A 23,737-nucleotide genomic window follows, 5' to 3' on the forward strand; every position below is an offset into this window, starting at 1 on the left:
TTGCATTCCTTAGCTGTCCCCATCACAATCACATATTATAGCCTGTTTAAATGTGAACTGCGTGCTGGGCTTGACAAATACGTACTTCTGCCAAGATAAACTGAACACAAACTCAACAGCTTTAAATTGACTCGTCTGAGAAGTTAGTTCAGTTAAAACAGACCTTGAGCAAATCAAGTGAGCTCGTCCACATGGCACATTTTACATTTCTAGGAATGCGACCATCACGCCATAAAGCTGAGCGTCTCTTTATAATCTTTGTAGTGTTGCACTGAAGTTTTACATGCAGTTCAGAAGTTTTTATAGAGCAGTTCAAAAGTTTTTATGAGGGTTTTAATATTGTGCAAGCACACACTATATTCGTGACGTTTTCTGCTGCTGTATAAAACAAAATGAGGACTTGGGTTAAAGCGGTATGTCTAACAATGGTATCGGGCAGGATTCGTAAGCTTTTCAAGTTCAGCAACAAGACAGTGATAGTGGAAACAGTGAAAAGCCAATAAATTGAATGTTGTTCATTGTATACACATTATGCCTGAGCGTGGAGTACCAGGCATTATAGCAGGGTTTAACTTACCAGTGTGTAAAACATATCAATTTAGTCAACTGTCTGAGGTATAGTAACGACAAAATAAAGCTTACAAAATAACAAATACTCTACTTTGACCTTGAACAAACTGTTGTACGTGCAATAATAATAATAATAATAATAATAATAATAATAATAATAATAATATCTCTTCAGATTTCATAGCTGCTTTCTCTTTCATTTTGTGTACAGCGTCTTCATGGAATTATGCCATCCTGGCTTTGTCATTTGCAGCACTGCTGTCAGGTTTTCTTATCTTGGGACTCAGCTCAATGGCAGCTAAGTAAGTACCGCTTCAAATTTGCAGAGGCTGACTGAGTGAGTAGCCTGTTTCCCGGCTGGTCTTACTGTAACACGCAAAGAGGAGGAATCAATCGATCAATACAACCTGTGCAGAATTTCCCCTAATGCAACCTGCAATCAGAATGTACAGGGGTGATTTCAATTAAAGTCTGAAAGAATGTTAACAGTGGCATTTTCAGGACATATTGTCTTATATAAGGAAGATTGATACGAGTAGCGTTATAGAACAGGCAATTAACGCTGCTATTAAAAAAAAAAAAAAAAAAAAAGTAAGTTATTGAATCTACCCGAGGGGTGGCATCACCATTCCTGGTCTTTGTTCCAACCCTGTTCTAAATTTCATTGAACCAATTAAACCCCCATCCAGACCCTGAAGCAGTTCATTATATAATTTTACTTGTAAAACCTGGAGTGGAATAGCCCTCCACGACACGCCTCATCTACCCTTTAAATAAGTTGCTTACAAATTGATTCCGTTGTTTAGAAACAGGAAGGTTATTGCACAATACAAGGCAGCATCGAAAGCAGAAAAGCCCCTGGAGATGGAACGCACGCTGGAGCAGGAGAAACAAACACACGACCCTTTCAGCCACAAACCACCGTCAAAGACTGCTGCGTTGGACTCCCCTAAAACAGGCAACATCACGATCCAGTGGAAGGACGGGAACGTGTCCCTCTTCCAAGACGATCGCGAGGAGGATGTGTAAAAGCGTGCGCTGCTGTTTGAATTGACGGTGGAGACAAATGACATGAAACAGAAACGAGATTATGGTCAAACTCTGAAAGGTCAAGCATTATTCAATGCAATGCATGTTTTGTTATATTAGAATATAGATAGGATTTCTATTGTACACATGCTTTATCAGATACGGGTCATTCTGGCTCATGTGAAGCAAAGTCTGTTTTCTCAATTTGGGTTTGAAACGTAAAACACATAAGTTTAAGACAATTATTCCAGGGTAGGTAATGACCTTATTATAATTTGAAAGTATATTTTAATGTTTTCCCAACAAAAATATGGTTGATTGACCCACATTGGTCCACTTGATCTGGAATAACCTGTATGCCATTTGTTAAATTTACTTCCAGACCTCTTCATAATCACAAATATAGGCTGTGGTGAACGTATGTAGGATAAGGCAGGCGTGCAGCTAAACCCAGATTCCTTTCAGTTCATCAACCTGCAGGTTGGACTTTGTCAGAAGAAAAACAAAACAAATGTCTTATTTTTATAACTAGCTTCTAAGAATGCCATCAGCAAGTGATAGCTAAAAAGCATTGCATTAACACTGGGCATGCATGCTAATGCAGTATCATTTATTTATGTACTGTTTAAACCCTACCTGCCTGTCAACGTTTGGTTTTTAGAGGTGGTTTAAAAATAATCCACCAAAATATCTGAAGTAATTTTTACATGTAGAGATCCCTCCATAAAGAACTCAACACTATCTAATACAAAGCTATTGTTTTATGTAATTACCCGTGGAACACACCATCACCTGTCTTAAGTGAACACAAAGCTTTAGTTCCCTTTGACAGCTAGTTAATTCAGACGTCACTGTGCACATAAATCATCTGCCAGCTTCTGAATGATCTCAACAAAGTCATTCATTTGAAAAATATAAATGCAACTGTATGGGGATAATGTCTGCAGTATTTTTAATACAGTACAGTACATGGAAGATAAAATGATCCATTGCATACTTATTTTGCTAAGAAATATTTTTTGAACTGTGATCTTTCATAAATTTCCAAGAGATATACTGTGATCACTGTGGAACAGATGTGAAGGGTGGAGCTGGAAACTACTGCTGTACTGAGTGTTTTAAATTGAATAAAGATCCATACAAACTATTCAAATACATGCAATGTGTTTCTATGGAGATACTCAGTAAATTTCAGTACAGGGTTATTATTGTTAATAATTGTTGTTATTGTATTGTATTAACAGTATTTTACAATGCTTTGAAACATTATTTTTAAAAAGTCATTCAAAAGTTACTAAACATCTACTAAATATTCTGTACACAAGGCTGTGCTATCTCTTATTTGCTACTTTCTCAGCTGTGCAAACTATGCATATTAAGAATGTATCCATATTTACAGCATGTAAAATATAAGGGAAAAGCACATAATTGCTTATATCATATCTCTGTACCATGTGTGTGTTTCATTTTTACTAATTGCCTAGAACATATATTCACCCTGTTTTTGTAACAGTTTTGGCATTGCACATCATTATATTCAACAAGTGGGTGGCTAGGTTTTGAATCTGAAACACTGAGCCACATTGAGAGGGGAGCAGCTACCGCATGCTTAAATCATAGCTGCTTCTGTAGTTACCCTTATCCGCCACTGGAGGGCAGTCCTCAAATTCAGTAACTCCAGCAGAACATTTCAACTGTTTCAGGTGGCACTGGATGTTTGTTTTCTAATCAATGCACAGAAGAACATAAAGAGAAAATATAGTAGAGATAGTCACTCCGCAGGCTTGAGGCAATATTTTCCTGATAAAATATAAAGCTTTGACCACCTACCCACCCCTTTCAACACACACACACACACACACACACGCATGCAGCTTCCTGTGTCCATCATATCACTTCCTCCTCTTCTGCTTCAGCCCCATATGACAGGAATAGACTGTTTTGGTTGAATGTTTTGGTTTTTGGTTTGACTGTTTGCTGAACTGAGTCTGCGTTCAAGTGGTTAAAATATCTTGAAGCCCTTGAGCAGGGTAAGCGTTGGGGCCCTCCTCTTGCTCTGCGCTCGGGAGGACTTGACGGTGATGACTTTGGCCTGGGCGACGGAGGGCAGCTCTTTGTAGTTGGCGGGGAGGGCCGTGGCGGAAGACAGGCTCACGACCGCCTTCTCCTCGCTGATGAAGAGCGGCCGCACCGGCAGGCTCCTCTCCGTCTCGCGCTTGACCTCGCGGGCGGCCTCGTGAAACACACGCTGCACCGAGTCGAAGTCCAGGCAGGCCGACACCTCGTAAAACAAACAGCCATACTTGGAGGCCAATGACAGCCCATCGGACTTGCTGACCTGTCTGAAAGGGGCAAAGCCAAACAATAGAAGAAAAGAGACCCTTTATTATCCTGCTGCCATAACACAACAAAACTGTGCAGCAGGTATAAGCACCCCTGGGCCAGCCTTTTCTAAGGTACATATTTGAATCTATTTACCTGATATTAGTCCCTCTGCTTAGACATAATACAAGATTGGTTAAAATTGTCACTTTTCACAGCCATTTAGATAAAGATACTGGATATAAAACACTACTACACTATTCTACTTTATAGGCAAGCTTGTTTTTTTTTTTTTTTGCTGTAAGTAGAGAAAGACAATTTCAACCCATTTGAAATATGTGTGTAATCTGGCATTGCTTTGCTTTCAAAACTTGTCTAGTCCAAACATGCCAGTTCAGGCTCATGGAATTAACAATATGTACACATACTTACAGTAACACACTTGACCCGTTTCTGGATCTTGGATGTTATTGCTAACATTGACTTCACTGTTACAACTCGGTACAGTAAAAATAAACATGTCAAATGAAAATCTTAGTAGGATTTTGTGACTTTTATTTTGCAATGACCTGTATCTTTCCATGTCCAGTTTGTTCCCCAGTAGAATGACTGGGTACTCCTGCTGCACTCCCTTAGTGTGGATGGACACAGTGTCCAGGTACAGACGGCACGCTTCGAAACTCCTTCTGTTCTCAATGCTGTACACCACTATGAAGGCGTTGGCCCAGTTAAGGTAGCGTTCACAGTTCACAGGCCCATCCTACAAATAAGAACAAACCAGAGTCCTTAAATCCACCCTCTAACATGGTGAATCCCTGTTCTAATGAGCGGGTTTGTGGTTTAAACTTAGGGTCTCTAAAATAAAAGTCCATCATTAACTACATCTGATGTCGGAAAACATAAAAAAAAAAAAAATCAATTTATGATATTTAGTAGAAGCATTACATCACTTCTTTGCTATGAAGTACAGTGTGTATTTTGGGAAAACCAACATGCCAACAAGCAGTTTCTACCATAAAACCAGAACATTTAATGAGCAGGTATTTTAATGAGTACCAGTCGCTGAGTGAGGCAGCTAACCCCGGCCCTGCTGACTGAACTGTTAGAGAAGACAGAGAATTCCAGACTGTTTGTGGTTCATCTACCTGGTCCGCCGTATCCATGACTTTCAGAAGAACCGTCTGCTGATCCACAATTTCTTCTGAGGTGTAAGTATCTTCTGTAACAGACAAGGAGATGTTGTTGCTCTTGCGTTTTTGTGTGAACAGGGTTATGGGTCTAGTATGGACAACATAAATATGACAATCATCTTAAATAAACTATGCAACAAAATTCTAGGACTAGACACCCAATGGGATACTGTAGCCAACAGCTCATCTCCAGACAATTATTTACAGTCATCGAAACAGACAAAAACTTTGTATAAACTAGCATGCAGCATCCAGGAGAATGGGATTTCCTTTCTGTAATTCTCTCAATAAATGTATTCATTTCCTTATAAAATTTGACCACAGTATATTTGCAGTTTCCCCATGGTTATACTAGGCATTTACTATAGTTTGCCATGTTTTTTTTTTAAATATGCTTTACCTTGCTGTGCTTTACAGTGCTTAACTAGGCTTTACCATGCTTTCACTATGGGAAACTTGTATGTGGGTTGTCACAGTTCTGTGCACTGCACATACATTTATGTGATGAGTGAAAAAGAGCATGCAGGTTCAATGTTTCTGTCTTCAGTTCTTCAGTCAAATTAGAAAGAAAGTAACCACTGTTGTAAGGGCAGCGGTGAGGGATTTCTGCTTCACATACCAGTGCTAATAAGATTTTAAATCATTCCCTTTGGCCTGAGAGAAAGCTGTAAAGATCATTGTAACCTTGATTCATATGATTAATGGGCAGAGCCGGTATAATAATTACAAACGTTGATAAATAACTAGCTCATATCTCAACTGGGAAATAAAGACATATAGCCTTTCTGACCATCTTATCTTTTGAAAATGAATTACAAACAGTACACTTGAATTATTAGGCCTTTACTCACTTCTTGGATTGTTTCCCTAATATGCTAATCTCCATAATAAATATCCTGCACTTATTTGTTTTGTCCTGTGTTTGGTCACATACAAATGAGTGTATTTACTCAAGCAAGTGGAAAAATAATGAAAAGCCTGTGAGATACGTAGACTTTTCTGCAGACTTTGTCATCTGTTAAGCATTTTGCTGTTAGTCTTGCCAAGGTCTCCAAATCCCCCCTCCCTGCCCGGGAGCTGCCGGCTGAGAGCGGCACGCAATCCAGGCATTAAACTCATCTCGTATCCCCATGCAGCAGTCAATCAGCGGGAAGCACGGCAAGCAAGGTGGAAACAGCCAACAGACCAATGGGTACAAGGCATTTCAAATCAACCACATTCCTTGAAACCAGAGGATTAACTGATCATAGAGCAAAGCAGAATGTGCGGTTATGTAACATGTAACCTAAGCAGCCCTTTGCAATTCAGCATCTCTCATGTTGCAAACTATACTAAAGTAGAACTTTTTCTGTTTCAAACTGAAGGGCTCCTCTATATGTTTTGAAGTTTTTTAACAAGAACAACTTTGGACTTAATTTGGGGTATTTGTGTAAAGTATTTTATAGGCTGGATTTGGGAAATCTGGAATTCTCCTGTAGAGTGAATTCAGTCTTCTTTATGTTTCATTATTTATAGCATATATACATGAACAACACATTTACTTGCACTTTATTTTGAAGTGCAGTTTTCAATTTGCTAATGTTTCTTGCATTACACATTTGTAGAACTCTTGTATGCGTCATAAACTACAATTACTAGTTTTTTTTTTTTAAACAATTTTGTAAGACAGGAGCATTGATAGAAAACAACATTACATTGCATTTATCAGTTGTGATGTCTCTTTTGCAGTCTCCACTATCTCCACTTCACAGCTGCGTTGCAGGTTAGGAAGCACCAAAGGTTAAAGGGTCTTGCTTACACATAACCAAACATTGCTTTGGTGTATCACCAGTTAATGCTCTTTTATCAAGGAATTTGAAGCACTTCATAACTCAAGACTGAATACTTTCCCTACAGTCCTTAAATATGTTATTGAGCATTCAAAACAGAAAGAAAGCAAGCTGACATCATACACTGATGCACAGATACTATATATATATATATATATATATATATATATATATATATATATATATATATCCTAAAACAATTTTAAAGACACTGAAAAAGCCTTCTAGTCAAAACATATTTAATTGAATTTTAGTTTATAAAGTAAATTAGTTTCGTATTTCTAAATCCTTTAAAAACTGAAACCTACCCAAATTTGGATCATATTCACTGATGAATCTTTTGGTGAGAAACTTCACAGTCAAAGCTACAGGAAACAAAAAATAGATCCTGTTTAGTCTTGTGTTTCAACAAACTTCACAACAGATGAAAGTGGTTTACAGTTTCAGACATGCCAGGAAATAAACAGTTTATTAAAATATTGGCTTTAACCCTACAAACACTGTAGGCAAAGTACTGGTTGTACAAAAAAACAAAACAAAACAAAAAACTAAAGCATTACGTTTGCAAGTAGAGCAGTCACTTTAACAAGCATTCTGAGGGACACCGTTAACACTGAAAGAGGGACTTGAATCAAGATTTGGTGATTTTTGTAGTTAGAAAAAGTTTATTATAACATTTTCATGTGTCCCCCAAGGATTCTGTTTACGTAGTGCTACTTAGTAATCACAGCAGATTATACTGTATTTGAATTAATTACAGGTAGAGCTTCAGGTTTTCAGTTTTTATTTTCCATTTGTCTTAATTAAAAGTTGTTAAGCCTTAACTGAATACCAGATTGTTTAAATTAGCGACGGGCTACTAGAAACTAACGCAGTGGAAACTGATGCGGCGATTAGAACCAGAACGAAATCCAGGTTCAAATAGAATCATGCGAGATCAATGCACGTCGTTTGTCAACTCAGTCAAGATATGATGGTAAATACAAACAACTTCCTTTCGGGATTAGTTTTTGATTAAGAAGATTATATATATATATATATATATATATATATATATATATATATATATATATATATATATATATATATATATATATATATATATATATATATATATATTATATATTATACAAATTTCCCTGTCAAAATAACCCGAAAACTAGTTTTTATAATTAAAGGGATCGGGATTATTTCCCAAGTGATCAAAAATAACCCAAAAACTAGCCCTAATTACAGGGATTGTGTTGTCCACACCCGTGACTGACACTTTACCAATTTATTAAAAAGTGATACAGCTACAAAATAAACATCACTCAATAAATACACGCAATGCAAACTATTTACCAAAGTATTACTTAGCAATGTAAAATGCGCATGAATAAATGAATGAATGAATGAATAATAATAATAATAATAATAATAATAATAATAATAATAATAATAATAATAATAATAATTACCAGATTTTCCCGATCCTCTGCATCCTAACACTGCTATATTGCATTCATTCAGACCTCGGTCTGGGATGGTAGACAAATTAACAACACTGCAAGATCTCGATTTACCAAACATGGATGACATCCTCTGCCTGAAAGGTGATATATAGACATCACTGTGGATTCCCAAAAAGATAATTTACAGCATCAGTAAAATATAACTTCATCCACATCCGCTATATATTCATATCTGCAGTGCATTCACCAGGTGACAATCTGCGTAACAAGAAACAAATCTTTTTCAAATGTATTCAGTGAATTCATTACCAGGGATATGTGTGGTATTTAGTTGTTTATTTGTAATTACAACATTGTGTAAACTATGAATAATGTTGTGATCAATTAAATTAAAGTTCGTGCACTCCCGTTCTAAAAAAAGAAAAAAAAAAGAAATTGTCTCACCTCTTATTTTCCTCAAACATAAGTTTCAGTGGATAAGTCTCCTCTACCTCTGAATGTGTAGCTCAACTCTTGTTGAAGCGCTACTCACATTTCACAGTGTTGCGTTTAAAAAAAACCTGCATCGACTCTCGGGCTTCCAACACTTGGTGTTTAAGTGCTTCAATTCCCCTGATGCCTTATGTTCTGGTGTAAAATTTGGACCCTTTCCGTCGACTCTTATGAGCAGTGATGATGTATATAATCTGAAGATGAAGAGGAACCTCTGATTGAAGAGCCGGTTGTTCCTCGGGCCCCTCTACAAATCTCTGCAACAAAATGTTCTTCTCGGACGGTCCTTCTATTCAAGCGACGCAACGTGTATCTCGTCTATTTTTATTTATTTATGTATTTATTTATTTATTTTTTTAAAATCTACTACAAAGCATTACAAACAAGACCCATTGCATAAACAATGCACAGACCTCGGGGGAAAAAATGTGATCCACAGACTTTTGCTGGATGAATGAAAAACGTTGGCTTTGAATGAAGGAAGGAAAAAAAAAGAATTACAGAAGAATGCACATGCTTACGTATTTGATTTGCTGCCAAATTCCTTGTATGGAAGATACCACAGTTCATTCTCAATTAAGTTTACTCAAAAATGTGACACAGCCTCGTGAAATAACAGCGTCAATCTAAACAAAGTAACGTTAGCTATATTATATATATATATTATATATATATATATATATATATATATATATATATATATATATATATATATATATATATATATATATATATATATAAAATATATATATATTATATATATATATATACGGGCTTCGGCTGTTAATATTGCCCTTTAACACCTGTAAGTCGCTAAATAAATAAATAACAATCATATACTTTTGTATAAAATAACCATAAAACTATGCAAAAAGTAATTTGGGGCATTGAAATTAAATTATATAAACAGGGTCAATTCTGAATCATGTCTAAACAATACACTAGTGGTGTAGCTTAAACTGTAATGTAGCTATGCTATGTAGAAATAAGACACACACACACACACACACACACACATATATACATACACACATAGACACATATGATCATTCAAAAACATGATTTAGTATTCACTTGCAGAACTCTGACTCTAGTAAACAGATGCAAGGCATAGTACATTGTTCAGTGAATGTGGTTCAGTATACCCTTGCATGACCCACAAGTAATGCTTGGCGTGGGATATTTGGAATACTGTTCAATATGTGTTCAATATATACTGTTCAATATGTATATCTACTGCAAACTTAACAAAAACTATCCTGACAAGAGGACACGTCAATGACTAAGACTTCTAGAGTTTAATCACGAATCACAGTCTTTAACTAGCTCTTTATTGCTGTGTAGTTTCCAAGTACAGTAGATACATAATGAATCACAACCCACCCTAAAACACGACTCATTAAAATGTTGACTCAAAGTCAAAAAGCCAGGCTAACAAGCCACATCTGGGGCACATCTGCCTTCCTTCTTTGCTTAAAAAATAGTTTTGCAAAAAGAATAATGACAAAAACAAGACAAGGACCTATTTCTTTAATATCAGCAGATCAGAATATTTCCTCACATGATATCAGTTTGTGATATTATATTAACGAGCCCTAAAAACAGCAGAATTGTAGCTGCTGGAACGGTCAATGCAATGCTATACATTCCTCAAGCCTATTCCTGTGTTGATAGGAAATGTAGGTTTCTGCAAAGTAATCATTTAACTTCAGAAATAGAGGTTAATATAAATTCTGTCTGGCATCATCTTAAAAACATATGCATACATACATCTATACTACCAACCAATTAGTATTGGAACTCTTGTATTCTTGGAAGTACTGTAACGTATACACATGGATTTACTTACTAGTTGGTGAAGCTATATGTCCCTTTAAATCTGAGACATCTGCGTGCACACATGCTGCTGCAATCTTTAGCCAGGTTCTATTTATAAAAATCAAAGCGCAGCCAATTCAACAACACAGCTCTATCCTGCGGGGCATGGGAAATCTTCACAATCTTTTCAGGTAAACACCGTTTGACTTGGTTTATTTGTCTTTCCTGTATATTGTATTTTAAAATAATAATCTGTGCAAAGATGAATAAAGTCCCTGCATTGCTCAGACTGCAATAAAAAAAAAAGCTGGGTCCTGCATTTATGGCCACATTACATGTTATAGTGGAAGACAGCCTTTTTGCCATTGACAAGGTCTTGCTGTCAGAGAACTGTAAGTATTTCCATGCTCTCTTTGAGTCGGGGATGCGAGAATGCCAGCAAGAGGAAATTCACCTGCTGAGGGTTTGATATCATGCTTAAGGTCCTGGGAGGTGAGAGGCCAGCTGTGATGAAATCATTGAAGCCGTAGAATGTGCCGCGTTTCTACAAGTGAAGTCGCTTGCCAAACATCTAATTAATTTAGTTAATTCCAGTAACTGCATTGAGATTTATCACTCTGCATCCACATATGGCCTGCTGGATCTGTACCACAGATGCACTCTGTTCATTAGGGACATGTATTTGCATTTAAAAGAAGCTTTGAAATGTCTTCCCGTGGATCTTCTGGACTATGTTGACTCTTTCATTCCCAGTACATTTATTGCTGTTGGGATCTAGTCACCCACCTTTGTACAAGATTCCTTGAGGTCTGTTTGCTATTTGGATGAAGACAGCCAGACGTGGAAAACCTTAACTGACTTGCCCTGGCAGGCAAGACTGTCTTAGACAACAAACTGTACATTGTTGGAGGGGTCTATGGCATCAGCAAGCAGATGGTGGAGTTAAGTTTCTGTTACGATCCTGAAGGAAATACCTGGAGCCACTTTTCCAGCCCTCAGCAGCTTCTCTACAACCTGACATTGATGGGACTCAATGGTTACCGTTATGCAATAGGAGGAGAGTATGACAGAAGGATTGTTGCATCAGTGGAGAGATACCACGTCTCAACAGACACGTGGTCTTTTGTTTCGCACCTGCCACGCCCTGCCGCTGGGGCTGCATGTGCCCAGGCGATGGGAAGGATGTTTGTTTGCTTGTGGAACCAACACACACAACAGACATTTATGAGTACGACCCGGGTAAAGATCAGTGGCTTCTCATAACAACTTTAATAAGACCTCAGAGCTATGGACACTATATGGTGGCCCATAGGGACAACCTCTATGTGAAGCGAAACGGCCTCCCCGATGATTTTTTGAGATGTGTGATAGACTGTTTTAATATTACCATCCTGCAATGGACGGTGATGGCTGGGCAGTACGTGAACTGCAAAGGCGCCCTGTTCACATTTGTGGTCAAGGGGGATTCTGTGTTCACAGTAAACCGAATGCTGACTCTTGTTTATTCTGTGGAGGAGAACATGTGGAAACCCAAGAAAGAAATGCAGGGCTATCGATGGTGCGGCTCCTTGCAGACATGTTTCTTGAGAGTACCAAAGAGGAGCAGTGATGACCTTCCCACTGACTGTATAATCCACACAGGTCAACAAGAGCCAGAGGATATCTACCCTAACGGGAGCTGGACCTGAACATAGCCACTGTGTACTGTCCCGTTCTCTTTCTGGTGCATCAGGGCTTCTGAAGTTCCAATATGGAACACAAGTTTAGAAAGGAGGTTTGAGACGTCACCTGCCTGTATGAAAGGCAAGACTGAAAGAGAAGCACAAAAACAAAATATCAAAAACCTTCATTTCAGTTAACGCTTCTCACGCTTCAGAATAAGTAGCTGGTCAGACAGGCGTCAGTCTACTTGGGTTAACCAAGGACACATGTTTCTGAAAATGACAGACACCAGATATAAATGAAGTAGTGCAGTATTTTTTTTAAGGATGTTGCTTGTTTTCCAAACAACAAAGCTGTTATCTCCAAAACACATTTACTTTCCTATTGGTTTGTTTTCATACGTTTACAGTGGTGTACCAGAGACACTTTTGGAGTTTTTGTTTTGTAATTTGAATGTAATATAAATAACCCAGTGTAGACATATTCCTGAATAAGCCAATAGCAGTTTTCTTACCCCTACCCCCACCCCTGTGAAAATTGAAGTGTCTGAAATGTTTCAATTTATTCCCCACAAAACTCCTTTCTGATTGACCTCTGAACTGTTTTGTTTTTTGTAGATGATCACAGAGGCACGTATTTCCCATTGCTGTGGTCAGTGGCTTCTTAAGTTTTTTGTGTGTGTATTGACTTGTGTAGACTGTTTGATTCATATCTCCCTGTGCTCTCTGTGGACACGGAAACAAATGTTCCAAACACTTAGGCCTTTAAAATGTCTTTCCAGTTTTGATAATCAACACCCTATTTTATGAACCCCAGGTTCCTGATCTGATTTTGGACGCAGGGCGTAAAGTCTTTGGGGTGTATGAGCACAGCAACCAAACACAACTGCAATTACCGGAGCACTTTGGCAACGATTCTCTTTTAATGTTCAATGTGCTATGTTAGTTGCAATGATCCAGAGGTAAACACTCCTGAATTTGATTGATTTTATTGGACCAACATAGAAGTTGAAAATACACAAGCTTGCAGGTGCAAAGTTTGAGAAGAGCTAGTGTAGAAGGAAAAAAATACATATATATGTTGTTTGGTTGTGCTTCCTTTCTACTAGTTTTTGTTTTCCATTATGGCAAAAACAAAACAGTCCAAGGGCCTGGTTAACTGGTCAGTTGTGTTTCCTTCATTGGACTACCAGTCTGCTGTTTTCATTTCCTAGACCTGTCTGTAGATCCGCAATATTGTAGAGTCTAAAGTGCGAGAGCTTTGACCTGTAGGAGTTATTGCATTTGATGTACAGTACATTTCTTTGCTAGTTCCTTGCTAATAAATCCCTTGAGAGAGAAGGAATGTAAACTTAATTATAAACATGTTTTTATTCTCTCTTATTGCATTATATAACAAGCAAGCTAATAAATCCTGTGCAAAAAAATTCCATCCTCCAAGGAAAATATGGTCAGGAGATAACTGTTCTTCATGCAGGCTCTTTACATTCAGAGTGTGGGTGTGTTAATAATAGCAACAGGATTAAAGAAAAGCCATCATCGCAAGATAGAAATCTTTAATAGATTATTTCTTTTACTTCCTCAGATGTCCTTTGTAATAACACTTTTGTTAGACATTGCAGTTCATTCTGTAATTCAATCCAGCCTGTAATCCTAAACACGCAGTTGGAACATTTGTGAACTTTAACAAAAGGACCAGTAAAATGTGTTAAAGTTCATCCAGAACTATGAAACATTAAATAGTACTGCATATGAAAAAAAAAAAAAAAAAAAAAAAAACTGGCAAAAATAAAAAGAAAGAAATGTAATGATTAAGTGTTGGTGCTGCATGAACCGATTATTCAAAATCAAGTGAAGGTCATTGGTACTATTCAAAGTGAAACAAGTGAAGAAACAGCTGCTTTTCTTTAGACTCGGTGGAGAACACACCAATCCTAGCAGCTCTTCCTTCACTTGTGTCAGTTTGAATGTTAAATTAGCACAATCAACACCAAGGCACTTGATTGTTATCACCTAATTTCTGTGAAGATCTCGACCAAATAATTGAGTAATTGGTTTCAATTAAGTTTCTTTTATATAGGGGTATATTTAAGTATAGGGGTAACATGACACCTCAGTTCTTTAAGCCACAGTATTCATACTGATGGATTCAAACCACTCTGCAGGTGTCATAAATATTTGCAAGTGACTAAAGGAAACAACCATGCTTGCCAAGCACTCCAATTTCCAGCTAGTAAAACAAACACACTAAATGGAGAGTAAATGCAAAGGATTTATTTGATTCATATAACAATGATCACAGTATAATACATTAAGTCAATGACCCATTACATTCAATTTCAGTAATAATACATTTTATTTCATACAAAAACAAATTCACATTTTTAAATTCAAAGTTAACATATTATGATCAAACTGAAGCGGATTGTCAAAACCTGGAATGGGTGAAACTGCTATGCAATAGGAGTCTGATTACCACCCCTGCACTTTATAATCAGTAACAATCATGAATCACGATGAGGCATACAATGGCAAGTTACAGTATATAGCAGTATGAAGCAAGACTGGAATACTAAATTAGCACTATAGTAACCCTTAGGTTAATTTGATACACAAAATGAATAATAAATAAATCAGCAATCAATAAATAAGTATATATGGGTTACAAATCTAAGGAGAGTTTACAAGAAAAAGACTTTGTAATCCCTTGTGAAGTGCAAGCTTCTATTAAAAAGAAAACGATTTAACTAAAAGAAAAGGGGTGACAGAGAAAAACAGCACATAAAGCATATGAATAGTAGTGGTAATGTAACCATTTTGGGGCTATGGTTTCATTTGCTGGTAGTGCTGCATGCAGTTTGATTGAATTATTCCACACGCATCATGAGTTCCTCCATGGCTCGCTCCCTGTGGTTTTCATGAACCAGCAGGACCTCCTTGATTTCGTTCTGCTGAAACCCCATCTCATGAAACTGAGTCAACAGATTCAAGAACTCGGCAGCCTGCAACAACAGAAGAAATAAAGTTAATGAAATTCGGATTAAATGCACAGTAACCCGTTTAGTTTCCTGGATAACAGATCAACCAAACTTACACTGCGATAAAACCCAGACAAAGACAGACACTTCTTGGAAATATTAATCTTGATGAAGTGCTTTTCATAATTTGGAACAGAACGACTTGGAATCTGGGACATTCTGAAGAAGACACATTGCCTTGTTATTCTAGGTTAAGATTAAAATCACTTCAATAAATCTTTTTTTTTTTTTTTTTAACACTGCAATTTCTTATAATCATAGCCTTTGTTATTTAGCCCTTCTGTTGTGTTACTCATAATTGAAATGCATTTCTAAGCTACGTAAGCGAATAGGGTTACAGGACTTGAATATGTCCCTAAGGGGTCCCTGCTTATCTTAACATTTAATTTGGATACTGTGTAGCGGAAATGGTCGGTGATTGATGGTACTGTAATTATTAAAATTACTGGTTTTAGTAGAAATAATGCTGTACCAATTAATAGCTTTCTGTAAATTTGTAAAATATTTCCAAGAGTAAGTGTAAATCCCACCCCAACCAAAAAAAAAAAAAGAAAAATATCACTAAATATTGTATTTCTTTTTGTTCTGTTTAATTTTACCTCATGCAGCTCATATCCTAATAATATTAATCTGGGTATACCCAAGCAAAACCCAAATATGAAAAAAAGATTTAGTAAAAACATAACTAGAAGAAGTCATGTCAACATTTAAAATGCTCCCTTTTCTTAGGTCCATTCCAGGTTTAATTAGGCCATTAGCTAAACTTGGAATGACCCACAGAACTGCACGAAAGGAAACTTATTTCCAGCCCTGCGACTCCACAGGGATGAGACGGCCCCGTTAAAAGACTCAGGCTGACCTTTGTCTCATTGTACTGAAACATTTCCAGGGCCTTCTCCACCTGCACCTCTTCACAGCCCTATTTGCACAGCCGGTCACAGGCGATGAGGTAACTAAGGATTTAAAGAGAGGTGACAGGGGTTCCTTACTGCATGGCAAGATGAGCTTTCTGTTGAAGAGGGAATGACCCTCCCTCTGCTGAATGCATTCTTGAAAAGAGAACTTTTAAAAGCAATAAATACATACAGGTTCACTTGTCTGTAAATTGAGTGGTAAGCGATATTAACTTTTGCTTCAGGCAACACCTGCACACTACATAGTCTCTCACCATTTCTGTTAATGTAATTATTTAGTAATAAAAAAAGGTACAAAAAAGTGAGCGGAGCACAATGTATCATTCCATTCTTGATATCTTCTCCTCATGACACCCTCTCCTCATAGTTTGCTGCTGGCAAGGCCTTGGGGAATACAGCATGTGAATACAGGATTGACTTTCCAACCCATTCCCTGTACAAATCAGCTGGCGCCAATATGGATATGGAACCAGTTAAAAGAGAGCTGCTGAGTTTGAATACTGCACCTGAACTCCTGAAGGCAACACCTTATTTCCTGTCCAGTCTGTGTAGCAGGGACTATACCAAATTGCACAAAACGTGCCCTCTTTTGCTTGACTTCCTGTTCAAAACACACAAGGTTAACAAAGACACTTCCCGGAGGTTCTTGTCTTCTGCAAAAAACGATTCCCATCAATCCAAACAAACTGTGAGTCATTTGGACTCAGGGGAGCTGCTGTGTTAAGCTGAGAACAGAAAATAAATCCCAGATTCTGGAAGGAATAGCTATTTTTAATATTTCACACAAGCACCCTGTGTCAGATGTGACTTAGCAGCCAAGGGATCAACGCAGCAAACCCTAAACCAGCGGACAACAAGACACACACAGCTGAAGAAAATAATCCATTAAGTTGCAATTTGTTTGACTAGCAATGCCACCTTCACATGACCTAGCAACAGCTCTTTAATCACTAAGATTAGAAGACAGCAGAGATGAACATGTTCCAATTAGTGGCTTGGGCTAAATCCAATGCAACTGTGTCAATTTTCCAGCAGGTAGCCAGAGTCATTAAAACAAAGACATAAGGGGTTCTTCTCCTGAAACCCAGTCTAATGTCACCATATACAAAAAGGTGAATTCAACATCATGTGTTCCGTTACACAGCGCTTTCAGTGCTTAATAAAGACTACAATGTTCCAAACCTGGTCGGGGCTCTGTTTCCCAATCTTCTGGAGAGCCCAGATGGCCGCATGCATGGGATAGCCCAGGCCAATGACCGGCTCCAGCAGGTCTCGCTCCTCCTGGCTGAGAGCCAGTAGCAGGTCCGCTGAGGAGTCTGGGTAAAATGTGTGGGAACTGAGAGGTCGAGAGGCAGAGGGAGGGGGTGGGAGGCAGGAATAAGGGCTCAGGGACTGTAAAGCAAACAGAACAGGAAACCTTCAGTGAACCCAGAACAGAGCGTATGTTGTACTGGGACTTGGCAAGATACACGCCTGTGTTGATCGAACTTTGATGTTTCTTCCCTTTCTGAATTGAACTGAGCTTCAGTCCTTATAGTGGCGTCAGGCTGTTTCATAAGTCCCTGCTGCAGGGCACTTTATATAATACAACATATTTTTCAAAACTGCATTGTGTTGAGTTTTACTTATTAATAAAACTTCACATATGCTTATGCCTGCTTTTTATGTGGTGTTATTTTCCTCTACAGTGTATAGGTTACAAGCACAGGTGAGTCTTATTAAACTCATAGTAAAACCAGGAATAAATAAACTGCTATCTTATTTTCATCCCTGTAGTTCATGTAATGTTTTGGAAAATGTTTATGTTGCTGTAATGCCCTACGACATTTGAACAATGATTTCTGTTCTAGACATTAGTTTTGTGACATATATTATATATATATAAAAATGATAACGTATAGGGAAGCCAGATAAAGTGTAAAATTGACCATGTTATTTTATTTTTATATTGTTTTGCTAATGCCAAAATCACCTCCTTATCACTGCTTGTGCCATTCCCCTGAGTATTTTTAGATCCGATCCATTTATAGTCAGGTTGGCAAAGAGTACAGTACTAAACCTTGGCATACAATAATCCCCTGCAGACCTAGTTTAGTCTTTCCAAGAATGACACCATTCAACCAGAGAACTTAAACTTTAACCCTAAACTCATTGCTTATTGTCTATCCCATAATACTTGACTATGCAGAAGAAAAGACCTCCAACTTAACATTTTCCAGTTACTCATATGAGAACATGCCTGCCTTTGGGTGGTTGAGTACTGAGCTGTTTTTGGTTAAAATATTTTTTTTTAAAACTAGACTACCAAAACTCTCCCTTATATTTCCCTTAAAGTTTGGATCCTTACCGGGTGTGTGGGTTTATGGTTCCTGATTGCAGGAATATGACCAGCAGTGGCAGGCCTGGGCTGGAGGTGTGCTGATGGCGGGGATGATGGAGGCTGTGGGGTGGGAAACCCCAGAGAAGAATTGCGGCCGCAGTGACACAGTGGGAGGAGCCTCCTCCTGGGTCTCCTCTGGTTCTGGCACAGAGGACTGGTCACCCGTTCTCTCTCCAACACCTCCAAGTCATGATACGAGGACGGCTCTAAATACAGGGAGTTCCTCCTTTGTCTTGGTAAGTTGGTGGGAGACTGGTGGCTTAACAGGAACGGAGAGGAACAGGGTCTGAAATGGCCTGATGGACAGTTCCTCCCGGTCGTCGGATGAGGAGCGCTCATCATCGTCAGAGTAGCCACCGTCGCTCTCGGAGTCCGATATCACTAACTTAGCCCTGTGGGGGGGGGGGGGGGGGGGGTAGGCCCTGGGGGGGGGGGGGGGGGGGGGGGCAGGTTAAAATCTGACACACTTAAACTCCTGCTCCTTTGCCTTGGTGCCTCAGCAGGGCTCCAGCACATCCTTTCATTGGCAATGAACACCATCCAGTAGGGTGGACAGGATGGCACAGTGGCTTGGTGGCAGTGGCTTGAGCAACGTGATGGAAGATCAGCAAAAGCAGTTTATTTTAAGTCTGAAGACAAAGGGCAGTAAGTCTGTAGCACAGCAGCTGGTGCGTGTTATCGATGGATTAGAGAGAGATCCAATACCGGCTGTCTGCCCCTGCTAAATCTGCTACTTCGTTTCTTCTAACACTTTCTAAAAAACACACAGAGCCCAAACAAGACTGAGTGTAACTCGAACGGAACACTTGCATCTGAGCTTGATAAATAAATAGGACATGTATCTTTCATCTGAAACTGGTTTTTAAATAAGCTGCATTAACTGCAGGTGCATACCAGCACTTAATGTCTTCTGGTAGCTATAGAGAGCCTCCATATACTTTTTTGGCACATACAATAACATTTTCTTAAGTCTTACCAACACTTTCTCCCTTAGAAACTGCAAAACTAACAAGAATGTGTACTTCAGTTCAAATAGGTGGGTAACAAGGATTCAGCCCTACCCTCACAGGTCTTAAAGGACCTGCATTTTAATAGATGTTAATTAAATAACACATTGAATGAGGTTTTATACTATGTGCATCCTAAAACAAAAGTGTAGCCAGGTTACATTATAATATTGTATTTAGCAAAATGCTTTGCAGAATTTGTTTACTTGTTCCCTCTAAATCATCAGCATGCAGTTCATTATCAACAGATGAGTGAATTGAATGTCCCCCTCCGCCCTCTCCCAGAGATGAATCCAACACATTCTCTTGAGATGTACAGCACACGTTCGTTTACTATGACTCGTGGTGTTGTCAGCTCATTCTCATGGCTGGAAGATTAGACCGGTTTCTAGCACTTCTCTCAAAACAAGACTGTGCTGAGGCAAAAACTGGCTTATTATAGTTGTACTTGACAGGAATGTATGATATTCAAAACTTTCCACAGTCTCTCTGTCACAGGGATGTAAACAAATGAATCACGAATGGGTTTATTTCCATATATGGAACTTTTATAGCTTCAGCATAATTTAATTAACTCCTGGGGCTAAACGAGAGAAGGAGTCGTTGGCTGCAGGATGACAGTGAATATTTCTCGGATAAACAGATTGTACCATGTCACCAGAGCGCATGCAGTGCGGTGCTGCACTGCCCGACGCAGTGCCACTTAGAGCTCGGGGCTGGTCAAAGAATGATAACAGAACACGCAATCATTATTCATACTGCTGCTATCTCGGGACTTGCAAGCTTGTATCCACACACAGCTAAAATTACCATGGGAACAACCTTGTTGCTATGACATTAGTCTCTAGGAAGAACAACATTATTAAGCTGAAGTTTATGGACAATTTGAAAACATTCCTGTGTAGAAGGATTTTTTTACAAACTTATTTTCCTTTAATTAATCTGCTCCAAGAAGAATATTTTTGGGGGGATTTGTACTTAAAAATAAAATGTCTAAAATAGCCTACCCAAAAACAGGCTGCATTGTTTACTGCGGACTCTAATAGGAGTTTTACTTAGTAAATAGTATTATCTGGTGGCCAAAAAATGCCAAAACATTTCAACATTTATTTCAAAGTTATGAATATTAGTTGAAAAATAATAAGCGATGAATAAAAAAAGAGTAATATTTAAGATAAACAAACCTGTTTAAGTTTTTTTTTTTTTTTTTTTTTTTTTTTAACAAACAGGATCTGAAAAAACGAAAATAATTATCAAGAAAAATTCTAGCTACAGCCAAGATGTGGGTGTAATGGAAGAAGAGAGAGCAGCCCTGTGATCTGCATTATTACCCAGTTTTGTGGCACAATTCAATAAAACCTCCAGACATAGGACATGCTCAGGCCTGAACTCACACCTGCTCTAGCAAACATGTCAAACTATTTTCTTGTGTAGACATTCTATAAGCTCTTTAGTTGGAAACATGTGTATACTAACCCCTCTGGAGAATGGGATTGTATGCTGCCATAAAAAAAAAAAAAAGAGAAACGATATATATATGTTTTTTTGTTTTTTTTAAAAACTGGAGAGTTAGTTCATTAGCCTTGCAGTTTTAACACTGGGATCAGGAGCTCAATCGAAAATGTGTCAAATTACTTATTTTCTTTTATCAATGCCACCTTTATTACATATTTGCTTATTTTTCACTCATTTTACAACAGCTCTGCACTGTTTCCAAAGTATGAATTGTGACCTTTAAAGTGGAAGCTAGAAAGATGCATTATTTTTTTATTTACAGAGATGCAAATACAAATACCAAAGTTATAAAAATGCCTTTCTGTTTTCCAACAAAAAGTATTGTTAAATACACTGCTCAAAGCATTCTCACGGCGTTCTGCAATCACCACGTGTACATTTATAACCTTGCATTGTATGCCGGAGACCAAACCACAAAGAAAAGCCATGGCGCTATATTCATGCTATACATTATTATTATTATTATTACTATTATTATTATTATTATTATAATATAGGACTAGAAATACTAAAAGAAACTTAATAAATGAAGTGTTGTTACATTTCTTTTACTATTTCTAAATGTACCACTTGAGCGCTTCATAGTTTTGGGTTTACATATATATACACACACATACATATTGTATACTGATGTTGATAGGAATATATATCATTTATGTCTCAGTTTGTATTAGATTGCATAATACAGTTTGTATCTAATGGAAGTGACTTCATATTATAATCTATATAGTTATTCTTCCTTAAATAATATAGTACAAGAAGCTGTAAAATTTCAACCCACTTGAGGTCAGAGCCTGTATCTAGGCTCCCTATGCGATATTTATATATGTATTTGTTTCTGTTGTTCATCAGCTTGATCGATGTAACACTGCATTGCCGGGGTCAATGACTCACTTGTGTTGAGTCCAGTATGGTGATATTCAGATCTGGAGGAGTGACCCCCTCCATCTCCTTTGATTCTTCTCTTCCAGCAGGGATCTTGAAAGGTACCTCATCCAGCCAGTTCATTGTTCCTCCTGAGGAGGGTTTTCAGCAACAAGGAAGGCTTTGTTAGAAACAGCAGATCAAAAGGCACATCATAAAAGCTCTCAAAATATTTAACGAATTACAATAATCTGGACCTACCGCCCCAAACATGGTCATTTCTACCTTCAATTCTTTGCATTCATGCAGTTAATGCTTTTATTAATATGTTTATGCTGGCCATTTGGCAACAGCAACATATACAAAAAGCATGTTTTCAATATTACCACACCATATGAGGTATGCTAATGTAAGACGTGCCATCTTGAAATGAATACAACATTGGTCTGAATAACCTTTTTTTCTGTACAAGTTTTGCTGCTTTTTGCTTTTATTCATTCTGCTCTTCATGAAAGATGCTGACATGGCATCACTGTAGTCGTGCTGAACTCTGTGCTGTGGACTACTGTCCACAAAGGAACGAAACTGACCAATCAACTCAAGCAGCATTAACCACAGAGTAGCTTCACTGACCAAAAACACAGAGTACTGTACATAAACCTGTCTGCTAATAGGTCTAGGAAGTACTTACACTGAATGGGACTCGCTGTCTCTGCAGCCTGACAAAGGAGAACAGAAGCTTTTTCAGCACACATGCTTGTGGGTCTGGCTTTGTAATAAACATCTACTTAGCTGCTTGAGAACCATGATCAGCAAAAACCTACGTCTTCACACCACCTGGCTGTGTAACCTGACGTGGCACACCGCAGCACAGTGGAGTGCTCACCCTGCTGTTTGTTACATTTTCCAGCAGGTGGTCTGTAAATACACGCAGTACAGCAATGCCATAAACAACAACTATTCCGTTTACTTTTAAACCACTGACTGAACTTTGAAAAATGTATCAAATCAGTATTGAGTAGTATTTAACATTCACATTCTATAGATTTTATTTTTTTATTTTTAGCTCAAACATGAAATAGACTGTTTAAATGTTTTTGGAGTTACAAGCCCCTTTAATGCAAGCCTGTATGTTCAGTGATTAACATCATTTTCATCATTAGTTTAAAAGTCAAGATAGGATGCTAGTTTTCCACAACACAATGCTAGAGAGAAATCCTATCTTCAACAAGAAGTCTCCAGGTACTGTACAGGGCCATTAGCAGCAAAGAGATAGAATCATAGAACAGTTTATAGCCCTGAACTTTCCATTCTGTCATTTGTTTAAATAACAATACTTGTCCCACTTGATATGCACTTACATGAGATGACAAAAGACATTCCCATCCTAAAGTGGGAGAATGTATCTCAGAGCAGTCTGTCATTTGTAAACAATAATATTCTAAAATAGATTTTTATTCAACAAGAAAAATGATAGATATTTGAAAGAATGAGAAAAACTCAGTATTGTTCAATGTTAAAGATATACATCTTACATGAAAAATAAGTTGTTTGAACTCATAAAAGATTAAGTAACCTTACGTGTGCCTTGTCTGGAAACAGAATTCATAGAAGCCCCACAAATACTAAAAGTTACTTCTTCAATCTGGAAATT

The 23,737-nt window shown here is 37.9% G+C and overlaps 2 protein-coding genes and 1 pseudogene across 5 annotated transcripts; 1 reads left to right on the forward strand and 2 right to left on the reverse strand.

The window, feature by feature from the left end:
* Positions 1 to 1,958: 1,958 nt before the first annotated feature.
* On the reverse strand, positions 1,959 to 9,365 carry LOC121298775 (ras-like protein family member 12). 2 transcript variants are annotated; one of them, XM_041225982.1, is made up of 6 exons: positions 8,839 to 9,365; positions 8,401 to 8,552; positions 7,249 to 7,305; positions 5,067 to 5,140; positions 4,491 to 4,681; positions 1,959 to 3,941 (listed from the first exon to the last, which is right to left on the reverse strand). In XM_041225982.1, exons 1-6 carry the CDS (start codon positions 8,856 to 8,858, stop codon positions 3,602 to 3,604), a joined length of 834 nt encoding a protein of 277 aa, XP_041081916.1. In that variant the 5' UTR covers positions 8,859 to 9,365; the 3' UTR covers positions 1,959 to 3,601. The 2 variants fall into 2 exon arrangements, with proteins under 2 accessions (XP_041081916.1, XP_041081917.1); XM_041225983.1 differs by having other exon boundaries at positions 1,961 to 3,941; positions 8,401 to 8,528; positions 8,839 to 9,362.
* Positions 9,366 to 10,906: 1,541 nt separating this feature from the next.
* LOC121299137 lies at positions 10,907 to 14,132 on the forward strand (annotated as a pseudogene).
* Positions 14,133 to 14,705: 573 nt separating this feature from the next.
* LOC121299138 (ubiquitin-associated protein 1-like) lies at positions 14,706 to 23,057 on the reverse strand. Of its 3 annotated transcripts, XR_005947367.1 has the most exons (6): positions 22,775 to 23,057; positions 22,114 to 22,235; positions 18,665 to 19,089; positions 16,824 to 17,709; positions 16,263 to 16,356; positions 14,706 to 15,367 (listed from the first exon to the last, which is right to left on the reverse strand). XR_005947367.1 is itself a non-coding variant. In XM_041226704.1 (5 exons), exons 2-4 carry the CDS (start codon positions 19,037 to 19,039, stop codon positions 16,339 to 16,341), a joined length of 603 nt encoding a protein of 200 aa, XP_041082638.1. In that variant the 5' UTR covers positions 19,040 to 19,089; positions 22,114 to 22,201; the 3' UTR covers positions 14,706 to 15,367; positions 16,263 to 16,338. The 3 variants fall into 3 exon arrangements, 2 of the variants coding, with proteins under 2 accessions (XP_041082638.1, XP_041082637.1); XM_041226704.1 differs by lacking the exon at positions 22,775 to 23,057 and having other exon boundaries at positions 17,500 to 17,709; positions 22,114 to 22,201; XM_041226703.1 differs by lacking the exons at positions 14,706 to 15,367; positions 16,263 to 16,356; positions 22,775 to 23,057 and having other exon boundaries at positions 16,363 to 17,709; positions 22,114 to 22,201.
* Between the last annotated feature and the right edge of the window lie 680 nt (positions 23,058 to 23,737).

This window comes from Polyodon spathula, chromosome 24 (genome assembly GCF_017654505.1).
Source record: "Polyodon spathula isolate WHYD16114869_AA chromosome 24, ASM1765450v1, whole genome shotgun sequence".
In the NCBI taxonomy this organism is placed as follows: domain Eukaryota; kingdom Metazoa; phylum Chordata; class Actinopteri; order Acipenseriformes; family Polyodontidae; genus Polyodon; species Polyodon spathula.

Excerpts from the sequence above, each read along its gene's own strand:
- LOC121299138 (XM_041226703.1), bottom strand. The coding sequence starts at position 19,039 with ATGATGAGCGCTCCTCATCCGACGACCGGGAGGAACTGTCCATCAGGC. Across the intron at positions 17,710-18,664 it reads ACCATAAACCCACACACCCG|TCCCTGAGCCCTTATTCCTG; the intron begins GTAAGGATCCAA and ends TTTGCTTTACAG.
- LOC121298775 (XM_041225982.1), bottom strand. The coding sequence starts at position 8,858 with ATGTTTGAGGAAAATAAGAG. Across the intron at positions 5,141-7,248 it reads TGAATATGATCCAAATTTGG|AAGATACTTACACCTCAGAA; the intron begins GTAGGTTTCAGT and ends TGTCTGTTACAG. Across the intron at positions 3,942-4,490 it reads CTGGACATGGAAAGATACAG|ACAGGTCAGCAAGTCCGATG; the intron begins GTCATTGCAAAA and ends TGCCCCTTTCAG.